At 42.7% G+C, this 18,997-nt stretch overlaps 1 protein-coding gene across 7 annotated transcripts in view; it reads left to right on the plus strand.

The window, feature by feature from the left end:
- The window catches only part of LOC139546608 (mitogen-activated protein kinase kinase kinase kinase 4-like), a 114,396-nt gene that overhangs the window by 43,491 nt on the left and 51,908 nt on the right, over positions 1-18,997 (plus strand). For all 7 annotated transcript variants that reach the window (XM_071355173.1, XM_071355174.1, XM_071355176.1 and 4 more), the window contains exons 3-12: positions 6,184-6,240; positions 13,898-14,023; positions 15,787-15,897; positions 15,984-16,074; positions 16,243-16,373; positions 16,778-16,832; positions 17,074-17,152; positions 17,321-17,496; positions 17,589-17,661; positions 17,781-17,991. In XM_071355173.1, coding sequence (XP_071211274.1) covers positions 6,184-6,240; positions 13,898-14,023; positions 15,787-15,897; positions 15,984-16,074; positions 16,243-16,373; positions 16,778-16,832; positions 17,074-17,152; positions 17,321-17,496; positions 17,589-17,661; positions 17,781-17,991 — 1,110 coding nt within the window. The remainder of the gene's footprint in view (positions 1-6,183; positions 6,241-13,897; positions 14,024-15,786; positions 15,898-15,983; positions 16,075-16,242; positions 16,374-16,777; positions 16,833-17,073; positions 17,153-17,320; positions 17,497-17,588; positions 17,662-17,780; positions 17,992-18,997) is intronic.

Below are 18,997 nucleotides of genomic sequence, written 5' to 3' on the forward strand. Positions count from 1 at the left end.
GGGTCAGAGGGCAGAGGTCAGATTCTCATAAGTATTATCTTATGAACTGGTCCCCATCGTCCTAGAAGGCTTCATTACCACATCTCCTTCCCTTGGTGATTACTGATAGGTGAAGGGGTAAGAAGGCTGAAGGAAAAGAGGCCTTCGAGACTGTTATGGAGGAAGTCACTCCAAAATTATCTGCTTGTGGTCAAAGATGCATGTTTTCCACAGTCAACTGAGACGGTGGATTTTTAAATTTAAATTAAACACAGAAGCCAGTGTTTCCCCGATATTCATTTAGCAGCGGCTGGTAAGTAGAAAACAGTGCAAGATTTTGGCAGTTAATCCCATCCCTTTAAGATCAGAGTGACAAGTTACAACCTATATCTTTAGCAAACAGAGTGAGCAGTGGTGCAAATGAGAGCCAGGATTGCACAGCCACTGTGTGTTCTTTATCATCTCCCTACAGTGCAGTGGCATGAATCAGTTATATTTCCGATGGTGTCAACATCATTTTGCCACCTGCTGAAAACAATCCTAGGGGAAACACTGCAGAAGCCCATCTGTTATATTTGATTTTATATACTTACTATATTTGACTATGACTAGATGCAGCTGGGGAAGGGAACTCATGGAAAAAAGAAATACTCACATGGCTGGGGTATTATTGTCCTTTGTGTGTGCGTGTGTGTGTGTGCGCGCGCCTGCGCCTGTTTGTGTGTGCACCTGTGTGTTAGGCAGATAGAGGGCAGACACAAGGCTGTGTGTCTGTGGAGTAGAGGAACCTGAGCAGATGATGTCATAGTGGAGTGGGCCTCCTGTGATTGGTCTGGGTGCTGCCAATATCAACTCTCTCACCTTGGAGAGGACACACACACACACACACATACACTTCTACACATACTCCTAAACACACACAAACACACAAACTCCTACACACACTCCTAAACACAAACACACGTCCACAAATGCACACACGCACACATGCAAGCACATACACAGCTTTGAGAGTGAACTGGTTGGGTGCCAATCACTTGTGGGTTATTTAACTTCAAAGAGGCCTGAAACCAAACCTCACGATGGAGGGATGGAGTAAAAGAGAGTGAATGAGAAACAACTCATTGAGACAAGCCAAAGGCTGACACTGACATCATGACAGGTAGTGATGAATTCTGATCTCCAGTCAGGGGCGCCTATACCAACCCTCCTTACCATATGCACCCAGTCACCCTCAGGCCCTGTGTGTTAGTCTATGGGTGTGTGTGTGTGAATCTGGATAACCGCTAAGATCCGCAGAAACACTTGGCCCTCAGCCTCTTTCTTTCTTTGCTCCCTCTTATTCCCCATTTCCCTCTATCTCCCTCTTCTCCCACGCCACCTCTGCACGCCCACGTCTCTCTCACACACTCATGTACTTGAAATTGCTAAAAAGCCCTTGGAGGGAGAAAATGTGTTCTACAAATTCTCAAGGTGAGGAAATAAGGCTAGACTGATTAGGCAATAAGCACTGGATATTTATTGTGTGTGTCTGCATGCTCATACTGTGAGTGTGTGCTTCATGTGTTGTACGTGTGTGTGTGTCTGAGTGTATGGTGTTTGCCCAGTGAAAGAGCCCAGTGGTCAACCTCCATCAGGTTCCATTAAACAGCAGCATCCATCTTCCTCCAGCATGTGTGGCCATTACACCAGCTCTGCTGAGTCATCCATTACCCCCTGACATACACACACACAGGTGTGTGTCCATTACAGTCCCCAGAAAGCAACACAGCAAGTGACAGAAGAGAGTGATAGAAGCCATTTACTGGTCTTCAGCCAACCCTTCTCACACTGTGGTTAGTGATGCACCGATATGACATTTTTGGCCGATACCGATATCTGATATTTTCCTTGCAAAAAAACAAAACAATACGAAAACCGATATTTACAATTTTAGCAGCCTTTTAAGCATTCTTGTACAGTTAAATAGTTAACACACACATGGACGCAGCGGTCTAAGGCACTGCATCTCAGTGCAAGAGGCGTCACTACAGTCCCTGGTTCAAATACAGGCTGTATCACATCCGGCCGTGATTGGGAGTCCCATAGGGCTGCGCACAATTGGCCCAGTGTCGTCCGGGTTTGGCCGGGGTAGGCCGTCATTGTAAATAAGAATTTATTCTTAACTGACTTTCCTAGTTAAATAAAGGTTACACACACACACACACACACACACACACACACACACACACACACACACACACACACACACACACACACCACACTGACCAAAATGTTATTTTGTTGGCATTTACGTATGTCCCCATTACCAGTAAAACACAATAAAAACCTATTTCTTTCACTTACTTGCTGTACTGTTTCGTTGTTCATTTGTTCAGTCGTTTCATTCTCAACCAGGATTTCTATGGAACGCCGTTTGGGTCTTTGCTATGGAACGCCGTTTGGGTCTTTGCTATGGAACGCCGTTTGGGTCTTTGCTATGGAACGCCGTTTGGGTCTTTGCTATGGAACGCCGTTTGGGTCTTTGCATGTCAAAAAAGATACACGTCAATAACACTATTTGACGTGTCAAATAAACTTATTGACCAATCAGGACCTGAATATGACTTCATGTCACATACTAATTTAATGCGTTCATAAATTTTTTACGAAGTTATTACTCAGTGATTACACTATCACTTGTACTTCATGTCACAACGATTCATCGATACGTATGCTATGATGCTGGTAAAGTTGTCTCGCGCACCTACAGTGCTGGTCATAAAAAAAGCTAGCTTGCTCATGGGTGCAAACAATGTTCTTCCCAAAAAAACATAGCAAAGCGACAATCTGTTTCAGTAGCTATAGTTAGCTAGCTAACTATATAGCTAGGTGTCATCGTCTAAAATAACCCTAATTTATAAGACAGTTCTTAATTGATTAATGGTGGTTGGGCCCATCTATGTGAAGCTAGCCACAATAAGGATTAGCCACAATAGTGGACTTTGTGGTTAGCCTTCAAAACAAAAGTATGTCATTGACGGTGATGCAAATTAATACAAATAGTAGAATTATGCCATAGTTTAATAGATCATGCTAAACGAGGTTGGAATGTTATATAAAATCAACAATAGACAATCATTTGTTAATTTGACAAAAATCTGTTGAAATCACACTGGATGTATTATACTTTACAATTGCATTGGGGGCATACTTATTTCACTGTACATCCTTACCTATGGATTGTGGCTCAATGACATGGGGTATCAGTCTACTCAGTGACACCCAGAGAACATTAGCATCGTAGCTCTTATTGCGGGACTCTGAAACAACTGTGAATTGAGCCACATTTATTGTCAACCTATGTGTATTGAACACTATCCAGAGGAAAAACAATGCCGCGTGGATGTTTTGGAGTCTGATAGCTCTGAGTAGACTGTTACCCCATTTCATTGATCTCCAATCCTTAGGTAAGCTGTACAGTGCAATATGAATGTCAATACACACATTAGGCTGACTGGGGAGGTGATTTCACACAGTCACAGTCCCGCAATAAGAGCTACAACGCTAATATTTGCGTAAACTCTTCACAGTTGTGTTCTGTGGGTGTCACCGAGTAGACTGATACCCCATTTCATTGCTTCACATTTCAACCTTGTTTAACATTATCTAGTCTAAATATGGCATGAGTCCACCAATTGTAACCTTCTGCATCACTTTCAAAGAGGTACTTTTTATTTTGAAGGCAAACCGCAAATTCCACTATTGTGCCTAATCCTTATTGTGGCTAGCTTCACAACACATAACCCGGTCAGGTCGAGCCTCACTAGCCAGATGAAGCTCGCTGGCTGCTATTTATTTTCATGAACTGAAGTTCAATTTCAATAGGTGAACAAGTGGCTACCTTGCTAATACTTACTCACAAGAATTCCTAAATCATTGCTAAGAATAGTGAAAATGACTGCAGTTTCTACTGGTCATTGTTTTCAGGCTGGTTGTATTGGTGCTATCTAGGTACCAAGCTAAAGCTAGCTAGCTACCCCAGAAGTTGCGGTCAAACAAATAATGCTTTATTACCAACGTTCGTGGCCGGTGTTTGCTTGTTTGCAGACTTTTTTTGTTCAGCTTTGACAGTGCTACAGAACACACAACATTCTATAATAGAACTGTGTTATTTGACGTCTCAAATTAAAAGCGTATTTAACGTGTCAAATAGTGTTATTTGACGTGTATCTTTTTTGACACGCAAAGACCCAAACGGCGTTCCCTAGTATGTCGGGAAGCTAAGAGTAGTGACTCTATTACTCTGTAACTCTGGTAGGGCAACATCTGAACAATAGCGCACTTGGTTACGTTAGTGTGTACCGGTGGTCGACCAGTCGAGAAAGCCAACATCACCCACGACAGAGGACGGTTGATTGTCAATGGCAATGAATTCCATTATCTTGGCGTTAATGGATTTTGCCCTTGAGTTGTCTCACTGAAATGTTCTTACTCTTTCAAATGACTGCTTGACTTGTTGACTGCTCGATCCACACAGCAGACATTGTGGGCTAGGTTAGGAATGCTGTGTTGCACGTGTAGCACAAAATTTTACATGGCGTCATTACGTCATGTACCTACGTTATATAGGTATGCACGTCAGCTTTGACATCGGTTTTGCACATCGGCGTTAAACTAGACTTCTGGCCGATACCGTTGTTGGCATTATTAGCTATTATCGTCCGATTCCGATATGTTCACCGATATATTGTGCATCCCTAACTGTGATGGTTTCATCAAGGTAATAACATTGCTGTTAGATGACCATTCTACACTATTGTTGAAAGACCATTTCAAGGCATGAACATCATATGAACAGTATAGGAATTATAAACCTGCAATTTAGATTTATCTAGGTACCGGTATGTAACAGTGATGGGACTTTTCCTGTTATGCTTACAGGCTGCTCTTTGTGTTGTACCTATGTGTGTTTGTGTGAATGTGGACTGGTGAGACATTCTTTAATCCCCACAGTCATTAGACAGATCACCAGATTAGATTACCCCCTCTCCCAGACAGAATCCCTCAGGACCACAGCTGCCTTACCCCCTGTCTGACATTAAACAGGGAAATAGGCAGTCCATTCTGTTTGATTGGGGGTTGTGAGGGTTTGTGAGTGTGTGGTTCATTTATGGGGCCTTGCTGAGATTTCTGGTCTGGTGTATCCCTGGGCAGCCATGGGTGGAGTGTTAAAGTCTGTCTGGTAGCTGGCAGTGTCCTCGTGGGGTGCTGTGCGGTCCTGTGTTGCTGCAGCTTGGTTGAGTTCCCTGCCCTAAGTGGGGTGTCTTTGTCAGTGCCTGAGTAATTTTAAATACGCATCTCGACTCAGGCAGGGTTGCCAAGTGCTGAGGATGGGGACACACACACTAGACCTGTCACTCCTCTCCTTCTTTCCTTCAGCCTTCTCTCCTCCCTATCGTTAAAAACGTGGTAGGACACGTTGTCATGGTGACTGTTGCATGCAGGGCACTGAAAAGACTAAGCAGACTGGCGCTGAGAAACAGACCCCCAAACTCAGCACTGACATATGGCCCATACAACTGTCATGACTATGGGATTCTCTGTCTTTTCATTCTCCATCTCTCTCTCTTATATCTAGCTTACTGTATTCTGTTCAGCATTTGATTCTGATTTGCAAGGAGGTTTTTTATTGAGGTTGTGAACTCATGTCTTTCTTTGCTCTAGTCATCCTTTTAGTCTGCTCGTGCTCCCAGTCAGACCTGCAAAGCCCTGTAACCCCCCCATTAACCACCTCCCTTACTATTCCGCTACTTCCTCTGTTAACAGAAAATATTATGTCATTGAAGATTGCAATGGTTAGAATGATTTACATTCTGAGGTAACTAAAGACTAGCATGGGGCTGTAAAGATGGACGTAAAGATGATATCTGCATTATAGTTTCCATGATTATCATGTGAAGTGTCCACTCATGGTTAGGAATGAAAGAATCACCAGTACTGTGTCTGGAATCAAGCACTCAAGCTCTTTCTGACTGAAACTACGTCACTTGGATACTTTGCATATCAGGGCTGAAATTATGTTGTTCACTCATCTCACTCTCTGTCTCTCTCCCGGTCTCTCTCTCTGTCTTTGTCTCTTTCTCTGTCTGTCTCTCTCTCTGTCTCTGTCTCTCCCGGTCTCTCTCTCTGTCTTTGTGTCTCTTTCTCTGTCTCTCTCTGCAGGGCCGACATGTCAAGACAGGGCAACTGGCGGCCATCAAGGTCATGGATGTCACAGAGGTAAGCCTTCGCTCGATTGGGAGAGTTTTGTGTGTGATATAACAGAGTGCTGGTTTGACTGGCAATCACATTCACTTCCATTCATTAGGAGTTCCATGTTGGTTCCCAGTCCTCATATACTACTACTTCCTGAATAATCCATGGATTTATGACATCACTGTCTAATCCTTCATTGGACTTATTCTAGACTTTATATTCCCTCCAATAGGCTCCTCAGAGGAACATTTCCTTTTTAAGAACCAAAGGAGTAGATAGTAAAATTACATCCCATGTCAGACCTGGTGTCAAGACCAAATCGGGTTAGAAGCTGGGATCACAGAATAGTACTTGACTCAAGGTTCCAGCTATGTTTGATCATAAATACTCTATAGCCACCCACATTATAGCCCATGTAGATTTGGGACATATCCCAAGTCGATTTTTATTGCATCTGAGGCCCTAGATATGTCTTAAATATAACCAAAACACAAATAGCTGGATAGTAGTAGTTGCCAAGATTAACCTCCACCGCCCCCCTGCTCTCTCTCCTTTCCTCAATTCCCCTAGTCAATATTTTCCCTCCTAAAATAGCTATAATATCAGGTTTATATGAATGTAGGGCTTCAACCTCCGTAGTATTTTTCCTCTTCATGCCACAAAGCTGAGTTTGTGTTTGGAGCTGGATGGAGTGAATAGCTAGCTTTTCACGTGGCGCTGACTGGTAAGACACTTCAGGAGAGCGGTCACTTCCGCTAGCAAGACAGAGGTCCGGAGTTTGTGCCAGGTATGGGCTGAATCGGGAAGAAGTGGTACTCGATAAGCAAGCAGCGTGACATCCTTTAGAACTGCGTATTCAGATCATCTGGGGTCTTATGTTACGGGGTGAAAACTGTTTTCATGGGCACACAAATCCAAAATGATGCATGCGATTGCAAAATCGAATGCTTCAAACCTTAAAGAGTTTGACTTACCTTGCATAATACTTGTTGGATGCGAATTTGGTGTCCAACTGATTTATTATTTTCACATATCGTCATCTGATCCAGGAAGGAATTTTCCGAATGACACTTGAACTTGAATTTGGAGCTCAGAAAGTACTGGAATAAGCCTACCTTGAAAATTTGACATTTCCTCAATTTGGTGCTTGAAAAGTCCTCCTGCTCCCTTATAATTATTCGTGATTACATTTTGTGTCAGTTTTTGTGAGAGATGTGGCCACTTTCGATTGTTTCCCGCCGCTTCAGTTGAAGCGTGTTGCAGTACTCTGTTTCGGTAAAATCATGTGCGTTTATTATGAGGATGACATCTGTTGGCTTCAACATGGCTTACCATTCAAATCCTTTCATTAAAAAAGGAACCTGGTTTTTGGACACTTTCTCAATATAAAAACAACAATGGTGAGATTCAAATAGTGAGATTAATACCACTATTCATGGGTTTATTATATGTACCTGCGTCGGGAACTGGGCTACAGACAAATCGCCATGCATACATCCAATCTATTTAGTCAGGCAATGTCCATATTGTTCTCACACATTTTTTTATGTCATACTTTGAATATAAATGCATTGGCAAAGCCTAAAAAAGGCATTATTCTTAAAGTGGTAATAAAAAATAGCATGCTTTTTGGGGGAAGGTGGGGGATTCAATATTAGGCCATATGTAAGTGATACTATTGTATAACATTGAGGTAAGTGAAAATAACAATTAAGTGCTTGAAAAAGTCCCTGAAAGGCCTTGAATTCGACTTGCCAATGTTTGTATGAACCCTGCTTAAAGAATGTATAGTCCTAGGTCTATGTTGTTGTATAGGTGGCGTTATGGGCCAATTTCCTCTAAGTATACATGTGGAACTGCATAAAAATCTTTTTTTATTTTTGTTTCAAACCATTTTGAAATGTTTATCCCAATGTCACACATTGGCCAGATTTTATTTATAGAAAGAGCCGTATACATGTGACCAGTAACCCCAACATATAGTGCCCTCTAGTGTACAAAACAAGTAGAAATAACCCTTGACAGACAACATACAATACCAGTCAAAAGTTTGGACACACCTACTCATTCCTGGCTTTTTCTTTCTTTTTACTATTTTTGACATATAGAATAATAGTGAAGACATCAACACTATGAAATAACCCATATGGAATCATGTAGTAACCAAAAAAGTGTTAAACAAATCAAAATATATTTTATATTTGAGATTCTTCATAGTAGCCACCCTTTGCCTTGATGACAGCTTTGCACACTCTTGGCATTCTCTCAACCAGTTTCACGAGGTAGTCACCTGGAATGCATTTCAATGAACACGTGTGCCTTGTTAAAAGTTAATTTGTGGAATTTCTTTACTTAATGTGTTTGAGCCAATCAGTTGTGTTGTGACAAGGTGTATCGGACTTCTACTTCTTCCTCCTCCTCTGACGAGGAGGAGCATGGATCAGAGAACCAATTTGCAGCGTGGTAGTTAGACATATTATTTATTTACAAAAAACAGACGAAGACGAAAAAACTCTTGAACAAAATACAAAACAACAAAAGAAGTAGACAGACCTGGACTACGAACTTACATGTAACGAAGAACGCAGGAACAGGTACAAACTACAAACGAACGAACGAACGAACGATACAGTCCCGTATGGTGCAACAAACACAGACACAGGAAACAACCACCCACAACAAACAATGTGAAACCACCTACCTTAATATGGCTCTCAATCAGAGGAAACGTAAACCACCTGCCTCTAATTGAGAACCATATCAGGTCACCCCTAAACCAACATAGAAACACATAACATAGACTGCCCACCCAAACTCACGCCCTGACCGACTAACACATACAAAAATAACAGAAAACAGGTCAGGAACGTGACACAAGGTAAGGGTAGTATACAGAAGATAGCCCTATTTGGTAAAAGACCAAGTCCATATTATGGCAAGAACAGTTCAAATAAGCTTAGAGAAACGACAGTCCATCAATAGTTTAAGATATGAAGGTCAGTCACTATGGAAAATGTCAAGAAATTTTAAAGTTTCTTCAAGTGCAGTCGCAAAAACCATTAAGCGCTATGATGAAACCGCGTCTCATGAGGATCGCCAAAGGAAAGGAAGACCCAGAGTTACCTCTGCTGCTTAGGATAACTTCATTAGAGTTAACTGCACCTCCGATTGCAGCCCAAATAAATGCTTCACAGAGTTCAAGTAACAGACACATTGCAACATCAACTGTTCAGAGGAGACTGCGTGAATCAGGCCTTCATGGTCAAATTGCTGCAAAGAAACCAATACTAAAGGACACCAATAATAAGAAGAGACTTGCTTGGACCAAGAAACACGAGCAATGTACATTAGACCGGTGGAAATCTGTCCTTTGAGTCCAAATCTGAGATTTTTGGTTCCAACCGCCATGTCTTTGTGAGACGCAGAGTAGGTGAACAGATGATCTCCGCATGTGTGGTTACCACCGTGAAGCATGGAGGTGTGATGGTGTGGAGGTGCTTTGCTGGTGACACTGTCTGTGATTTATTTAGAATTCAAGGCACACTTAACCAGCATGGCTACCACAGCATTCTGCAGCGATATGCCATCCCATCTGGTTTGCGCTTGGTCCCACTATCATTTGTTTTTCCACAGGACAATGACACAAAACACACCTCCAGGCTGTGTAAGGGCTATTTGACCAAGGAGAATGATGGAGTTCTGCATCAGATGACCTGGCCTCCACAATCACCCGACCTCAACCCAATTGGGATGGTTTTGGATGAGTTGGACCGCAGAGTGAAGGAAAAACATCCAACAAGTGCTCAGGATATGTGGGAACTCCTTTAAGACTGTTAGAAAAGCATTCCTCATGAAGCTGGTTAAGAGAATGCAAAGAGAGTGCAAGCTGTCATCAAGGCAAAGGTTGGCTACTTTGAAGAATATAAAATATATTTTGATTTATTTAACACTTTTTTGGTTACTACATGTTATTTCATAGTTTTGATGTCTTCACTATTATTCTACAATGTAGAGAATAGTACAAAATTAGTAATGAGTAGGTGTGTCCAAACTTGTGATTGGAACTGTATACACAACACATAAAATGGCACATAAACAGGCCAAAACGGCTCCTACAGTGAGAGTGAAGGTGGTGTCAAGAATCTGAGCTCAACACAGTAATACACACTGGATGTGACTCAGCAGTTTCCTACACTACGTGTTGAAGAAGAACTTGTGTGTCATCACTATTTGCGTTACACACTCCTCTTATCTTGGCATACTGCATATAAGAAGTTTGTGTGTGTGTTTGTGTGCGTGTATACTAAGTGTGAACAGAAAGACAGACCCAGACTATTGTCACTAGGCAAATGTTACAGACAGTATTTGTCTACATGACAAAGCATATTCCTACCCTGTTACTGATTGAGAAAAAAAACATCCAAGCACCCTCCTTTTATTTCACATGTCAATAACGCAAAATAAAATATTAAGAAAATAACGATTAGGACAGGGAGAAGGATGGATAGAGTGAGTAGGAGGACAGAGAATGAGAGACGGATTCTGTTTGCCAGACTGTCTGAGTATTGGCGTGTGGCTTGTATTTATACAGTCCTACTGGTGATCTACACTTGTTAGAGATCTTTCACACATCAACTCTTTTCTGTGGAGAGAGTTTTGGAAAGGGGTAGTTTTCTCCCTGTTCAGCTGTTTTGTAAAATAAACACTTCAGTTGGGGTTTGGGCGTTTGCCAAGAGAGGGATTTAGTTGGGTTGTGGCAGCATGTTTATTTTTGAAAAGCTTGATCTTCTATCGTTGTCCTGCAGGGGGATAGGCTAGTGTATTTACAGGATTCAGTACCTATGATATGCGTCATCCAGGAACTCCTGGTCAGCAGAAAACATCTGTTTGTAGAGCATGGAAACAGAGACCCAGATTTTTCTCTTGAAAATGTATTCCTAAAAAAAACTATTGATTTCAAAGTTTAACAAACCATACACCTCTGTAAATAGGCAACTTTTAACAATTTCCACAGAGAGTTTACCAAGCACATTTACAGGAAGAACTGTGCAGATACAATGTTTGGTAACAGAATAAAACTGAGGGAGATTGTACTGCATCTGCAGAGTTTTTCCAGTAAATATATATTTTTTAATTTACTTTGTAAATTGTTCAAAGTAGTCATTGTGCATATAGTTGTATGGTTTGTTAAACTTGAAATCAATGTTGTTTGTTTGGCATACATTTTTCCGTTACAGTGGAATTGCCCAGTACTATTTAACTGTGTATACAATGGTATAGTACTACTTTAAGAAGCAGAGAGCCAGGTAGCATCATTGATGTATGTGTAGTGGTTGTGCATACCAGTTATAGGGTCTACACCTAAGATGGGAACATATCTTTGTATTGTAAACCCAGTACTTCTGCCCAAGCTCCCTACCATGTATGTGTGTTCCGTGTGTTCCTGTGAATGTAACATATTACAGTAAAGCTACAGACAGCTCCAGTATAGTTTTAGCTTCACTCTACTCTACAGGCTCATTTCAGCATATGTGCTCTGACCCAGATACCACTTCCTGTCCTACATACAGCACAGAGAGAGAGGGAGGGAGAAGAGTGGAAGAACGAAAGAGTTTGTTTTTCTTTCCTCCTCTCAGAAGGGTCATTTGTAGTGCAGTGGGATCATGGGAGGGTTTTAAGTCGCTCAGTCACTCGTCTCTCATCACCTCTCCTCCCTGCTGTCTCCTTTCTCTCTCTTGCTCTCCCCTTTTCTCTTGCTCGCTTTCCCACCCTCTTTCTTGCTCCTTCTCTCTCTGTCTTGCTCTCTTCCCATCACTACCCATCTCTCTTCTCTCCCTACCACTCCTCTCCCTGCCTCTCTGACTGTATAACTTCTAATCACATTAGCTGTACTAGAGCAGAGGACTGTAGTATCTAGAGTCCTGCTCCTCAAGCTAACCTAGCAGAGAGGCTGCTGTTGGAGGCTAATTCACTGGGATTCAATAGGAGTCAGAAGTTATTAGAAAAATCCCTGATTCAAACAGCCTCTCCATCTTTCCTCTCTCCCTCTTGTTTCCCTCTCTCCCTCTTCCCTCTCTTCTTTTTCTCTCTCGTGCACTGTCTCTCTCAACTCATCTCTTCTCACTGTCTTGGCTCACTCTCTTAGCTGAATATCTTTATTGTAGAAAGTGAGATAATGATGGTGGGAGGTAATAAAAAGGGTGACCCATCCCCCTTATTCTTTCCATTGTGTGTGATACTATCTGTAAAATGGCCACCCTTGTTAACACCTCCCACCATCATTATCTCACTTCCTACACATGATTTAGAGTTGTGAAAATGGCATCCGGACTATGAGAGAACTGGGGGATAGAAGATGTGGTGCTGAAAATATGAGGTTATGGAGAGTGCAGACTGAGAGAAGAATGGCACTGGAATGCATAGCGGATGTTTCACGTGCTCCTGACCAATTCTGCTATTTTGTGAGCTCAATTGTTTTGTACATAATGTCTCCTCCTCCATTTCCATGACCGAAAAGAGCTTCTGGACATCAGAACAGTGAGTCAGCGGTACAGGACATACTGCTCACCCCCGACCTGGCCCTGATCCGGAAGAGAAAGAGACAGCGATATAGAGGCCGATGCGCGTGCACCCACACTCAACAAGCTGTATAAGCAAACAAAAAAATGCTCATCCAGAGGCGGTGCTCCTAGTGGCCGGTGATTTTAATGCAGGAAAACTTAAATCTACCAGAAATGTCACCCTAGCAACTGGAGGCTACAAAAATCTAGACCACCTACCTTTACTCCACACACAGAGACACCTACAAAGCTCGCCCTCAATTTTGCAAAGCTCATTCCTGCTTACAAGCAAAAACTCTAACAGGAAGTACCAGTGACTCGCTCAATACAGACGTGGTCCAATGAAGCCGATGCCAAGATACAGGACTAGAATATGATCAGGGAGTACCACATAAGTCACCGGCTTCATTAATAAGACGATGAGTAAAAAAAATGGCAGGTCATCCCAGCAACAGGAAGACCACATGTTGAGGGAGCATTATACAAAGTTACGCTAAATCAATGTTTTACCACTGCTAATTCAATGCTTTACCAGCCAGAATGGTTTGAGTGAATCATACACTGTGTGTGCGCGTGCCTGTGTGATAATATTGGTTTATTTGGCTCCATTATCAATTACGATATAGAACGTGCCATTTTCACTTCCATGCTCGTCAACATTCTCGTTGTGACTGAAAGTCAATAAATGGTGGTATTTACCAGGATCAATCTGGTTGAATAAATAGCAGTCTGTTTCTGTTATTGTTGTCATGATTACAACAAACATCCCCTCTGGAAATGTCATTAGGGGTAAACAACCTATGGAGTGTCAGTTCATAGACCATCATACACAAAACAAAGAGCTCATTAGGGTGTGTGTGGTTGGTTGTTTGTCACCGGGGGCTCTCAGATGAGACTGTTATCAGTTCACATTTCTCTAGGACGTGTTCCCTGGCCAGGACAAATAGAACAATGAATATTTGTTTTGTTTGTTATGATTCGCTCCATTACTTCATAAAATTACCCCCCCCCCCCCCCCCCTCTCCAGGGCAATGGGAATTTATTAGCTCTATTAATGTTCTTTCTCGCTCTCTCTACCTCTCTTTTTCTCTCTCACTCTGTGTGTGTGTGTGTGTGTCTAGGATGAAGAAGAGGAGATTAAACTTGAGATTAATATGCTGAAGAAGTACTCCCACCACAGAAACATAGCCACCTATTACGGAGCCTTCATCAAGAAGAGCCCACCAGGACATGACGACCAGCTATGGGTGAGTGTGTGTTTACCTAGTCTATCCCTCAGTCCCAAATACCTTTACCTAAAACTCAAGCCTAAACTATTTGGACACCTCCAGCATAAGGCCTTCATAACGGTGTCATAGAATGACATTGCTAGTTTGGTTCAATAGGAGGTACCATCCTCACTCTACCTACCTCGCCATCCATAGTCCTCCTCACTACAACCATCTATGAATGAGTGGCTACAGATATATCCCCTTCAGACCACCCTTCCCTCCCCCTCCAATGCAACAAACACTCAAACTGGACAGTTTTATCTCTATCTCATTCAAACACTCAAACATGGACTAACTGACAGTTGTCTGCTTCGTGTGATGTATTGTTGTCTCTACCTTCTTGCCCTTTGTACTGTTGTCTGTGCCCAATAATGTTTCTACCATGTTTTGTGTTCCTACCATGTTGTACTGCTACCATGCTGTGTTGTCATGTGTTGCTGCCTTGCTATGTTGTTGTCTTAGGTCTCTCTGTATGTAGTGTTGCGGTGTCTCTCTTGTCGTGACGTGTGTTTTGTCCTATATATATTTTTTTAGCCCAGCCCCCGTCCCCACAGGAGGCCTTTTGGTAGGCCGTCATTGTAAATAAGAATTTGTTCTTAACTGACTTGCCTAGTTAAATCAAGGTTCAATTTAAAAAATGAACAGTCCTCCCTAAAGGCTGGGTGGTTTGAACTCCCCCTTCCTCTCCTCCTTTCTCTGTGGATCAACAATAGCCCTCCCTCCCTCCCCGGTCAGTCCCTGTGTGTTTGCCTGCTAGTGTTACCTTTAATGGCCCCTTTCAGACTCTGGGGCTTTTTATCTCTCAGAGATAGAGGTGCTGCTGAGAACGAGCGACCAGCAAGATAAGGAAAGGAGGAGGGATGGAGCGAGAGAGAGGGATTTAACTATAGGTTTCTCCAGGCCAGGGTTACTCCCAGTTTATTGCCATCCATCTCTGCTTTACTTAGAAAGAGAGGGAGGGAAAGGGAGTGAGGTGTTCTCTCGCTAGACTCAAGTACCATGCAGTGGTGTAAATGACTTGAGTAAAAATACTTAAGTTGTTTTATTTGTAAAAACATTTTTTTACTTTACTATTTATATTTTTGACAATTTTTACTTCACTACATTCTTTAAAAAAATGATGTACTTTTCCTTCATACATTTTCCCTGACACCCAAAAGTACTCATTACATTTTGAATGCTTATCAGGACAGGAAAATTGTCCAATTCACACACTTATCAAGAGAACATTCCTTGTCATCCCTACTGCCTCTGATCTGACAGACTCACTAAACACACATGCTTTGTTTGTAAATTATGTTTGAGTGATGGAGTGTGCCCCTGGCTATCTGCAAATAACAAAAACAAGAAAATTGTGCCGTCTGGTTTGCTTAATATAAGGAATTGTAAAATATTCATACTTTTACTTTTGATACTTAAGTATATTTTAGCAATTACATTTACTTTTTATACTTAAGTATATTTAAGACCAAATACTTTTAGACTTTTACTCAAGTAGTATTTTACTGGGTGACTTTCACTTTTACTTGAGTCATTTTCTATTAAGGTATCTTTACTTTTACTCAAGTATGACAATTGGGTACTTTTTCCACCACTGGTACAACGTCTATTGTTTTCACAGCTGTGTCTCTAACCTTTTACATCTACACTGTTATGGCTGCATTGTGTGTGTGTGTGTGTGTGCGCGCGACACGCATATGTGTACATGACTAATTCTCTCTCTCTCTCTGGGTCTCTAGCTGGTGATGGAGTTCTGTGGTGCAGGCTCTATCACAGACCTGGTGAAGAACACCAAGGGCAACACACTGAAGGAGGACTGGATCGCCTACATCTCCCGTGAGATCCTCAGGGTGAGTCTACTTTTACTTCCTACATGTTCCCCCTGCTGCTGCATGCTGGTATCTGTGGTCTCATGATGGTCTGTGTTTCTCCTCAGGGGTTGACTCACCTGCATGCCCACCATGTGATCCACCGTGACATCAAGGGCCAGAACGTGCTGCTGACTGAGAACGCTGAGGTCAAACTTGGTAAGTTCACTGGTTTCAACCGGTTTGAGATGATTTGATACAAGAGGCTAGAATGGTTTAAACTGGTTGAAATTACTCTAATTCAAACTGAGGCTGGTTTGAAACATAATACATGCGACTAAACTAGTTTGAACTGGTTCTGACTGGTCTTCTCCCCCCCTCCTCCAGTGGACTTTGGTGTGAGCGCCCAGCTGGACCGGACAGTGGGCCGGAGGAACACCTTCATCGGGACACCCTATTGGATGGCGCCCGAGGTCATTGCCTGCGACGAGAACCCAGACGCCACCTACGACTACAGGGTAAGATGCACTCAATAACACCATGCCACTATTTGCTAATGGCTGTCAGTGTCCAGTTGTATGTAAAGTTAGTTGATTGATAGCTGCTTGCGTTTGTGCCATTGTATGTGGCTGTGTAGGCTGATGGGACAGTACAGAGAGTACAGTAGCAGGTTGGGGTAGATGTTGTCATGACCAGAGAGGGTGGTAATTACCACCCTATATAGATGCATGCACGTATAGATTCATATATACACACACACACACACACACACACACACACACACACACACACACACACACACACACACACACACACACACACACACACACACACACACACACACACACACACACACACACACACACACACACACACAATGGTAGCTGCGTCCATGTCTCTCATAGTGTGTTTTCTCCTGCAGAGTGACTTGTGGTCCACTGGAATCACAGCTATAGAGATGGCTGAGGGAGCTCCTCGTAAGTACAGCCACTCTATTACCACCCATAGGGCGGCGCACAATTGATCCAGTGTCGTCCAGGTTAGGGGAGGTTTTGGCCGGGGTAGGCAGTCATTGAAAATAAGAATTTGTTCTTAACTGGCTTGCCTAGTTAAATAAAACATCTCCCAAAAAATTACTATTGGACTTCTACAGTACTATTTTTTCCAGCGAGCTAACCTGGTTGAAATGATCGGTGTTTGTTTTGTCTTGTCTTCCAGCGCTGTGCGATATGCATCCAATGAGAGCGCTCTTCCTCATCCCCAGAAACCCTCCTCCTCGACTCAAATCAAAGAAATGGTATGTAACTAATCTATGCCCTTATGATTTCAGACATTTAAACCACCATTTTACAATCCCACTGTGAAAAATGATACTGGTGAAACTCTTTCATAGCTCAGCTGACATCACCTGGTAGATACAGCATAGGCTCATAAAAGTAACAAATGGCTCCTCTCCGCTCCTCAGGTCTAAGAAGTTTTGCAGCTTCATTGAAGGCTCCCTGGTGAAGAACTATACCCAGCGCCCCCCCACCGACCAGCTGCTGAAACACCCCTTCATCAGGGACCAGCCCAACGAGAGGCAGGTCCGCATCCAGCTCAAAGACCACATCGACCGCACAAAGAAGAAGAGGGGGGAGAAGGGTGAGTCTTAGACATACTAATACACACTAGTCTTCTCTAAGACATCTCTAGAAGACATTTGAAACATTCTCACCCTTTCCTCTCTTCTCTAGATGATACAGAGTATGAGTACAGTGGGAGTGAAGAAGAAGAGGAGGAAGCTCAGGAGCAGGAGGGGGAGCCCAGGTAACTAACCCACATGGATCAATCCCAAAAAATAGCCAACATACTAATAGCAAATGCGTTAGCTAACATGTCTTTTCGGTCCATAGCGCTCTATATTAACGTATCTCTTTGTCCCGTAGCTCTATAGTGAACCAGCCAGGGGAATCAACCCTGCGTAGGGACTTCATCCGTCTGCAGCAGGAGAACAAGGAGCGCTCGGAGGCCCTGCGCAGGCAGCAGCTCTTGCAGGAGCAGCAGCTCCGGGAGCAGGAGGAGTACAAGCGCCAACTACTGGCAGAGAGGCAGAAACGCATCGAGCAGCAGAAAGAGCAAAGGAGGAGGCTGGAGGAGGTATGAGAGAGAGCGAGTGTGTCTGTGTGTGTCTAAGTTTGTGTATGTGTGTGTTCTTCCACCCTGTTTAATGGTGTGTGTTTGTTCCTCCAGGCTGCACCCATAAATTGTGTATGTATGCATAACATGTTTGTGACCGTGCTAGAACAGTCAACACACTCCCCACAGACGTTTCTCTCCTCTGTGTTGTGTTTTCAGTAGTGATTAGTGTGTTTGTGTACAGCCTCTGGGTTGTGTTCCCTAATTGGCCTTTATCTCTTCCAGAGGAAGACCAGAGAGCTCTGTCTCTATCTTAGCCTCTCTGGGAGACCTGGGCCAGAGAGACTCTTCTTCCTCAGTCATTAGCTACTAGAACATGCTAGAGGGAGAAAGCTTCTGTTTGTCTGTTGTTTTAGTCTGCAGAAATCAGCACAGCCAATTCTCTGACCTATGCCCTATATGCAATAGTCCCCATGATATTACAATGTCTAATGTCTCAGGTTGGAACCTCTTTAAAAGACACACAACCTGTAAAATGGAGTCAGAAAATATATCCTTCCATGTACAGTTGGTCAAAATCACACATTTTCCCATACAGTTTCACATACAACTTCACAGCCTCAAGCTTTCTTATGATTAATGAGCAAATGCATTTATGAATCATATTATACTGTAGGTTCAGGGAATCCTCTTGGGCTAGTTGACCAAGGGGCATGAGAATGTGTGCTCCTGTTTTAGATATCCCCATCTGCCAGTTGAAAGGTTAAAAATGGAGACATGCTACTTCATGATGCAGCCAGGGACCACCATAGTGTACTTAATAAAACTAGGGACCACACACACAGTGTCCTGCAGGTCTTACTCTACTGGTGTAGAGCTACTTACTGTACTTATAGAGATGATTTAATAAATCAATGCTAATGAGCCAATTTTTAAGAGACTGCCAGCCATACTGTAATTTGATATGGTGATGATAAGCCTACAGGTAAAACTTGACACCTCCATAGTGTAGTTAACCAACTCTGAA

Source organism: Salvelinus alpinus, chromosome 20, assembly GCF_045679555.1.
Source record: "Salvelinus alpinus chromosome 20, SLU_Salpinus.1, whole genome shotgun sequence".
Taxonomy (NCBI): Eukaryota; Metazoa; Chordata; class Actinopteri; order Salmoniformes; family Salmonidae; genus Salvelinus; species Salvelinus alpinus.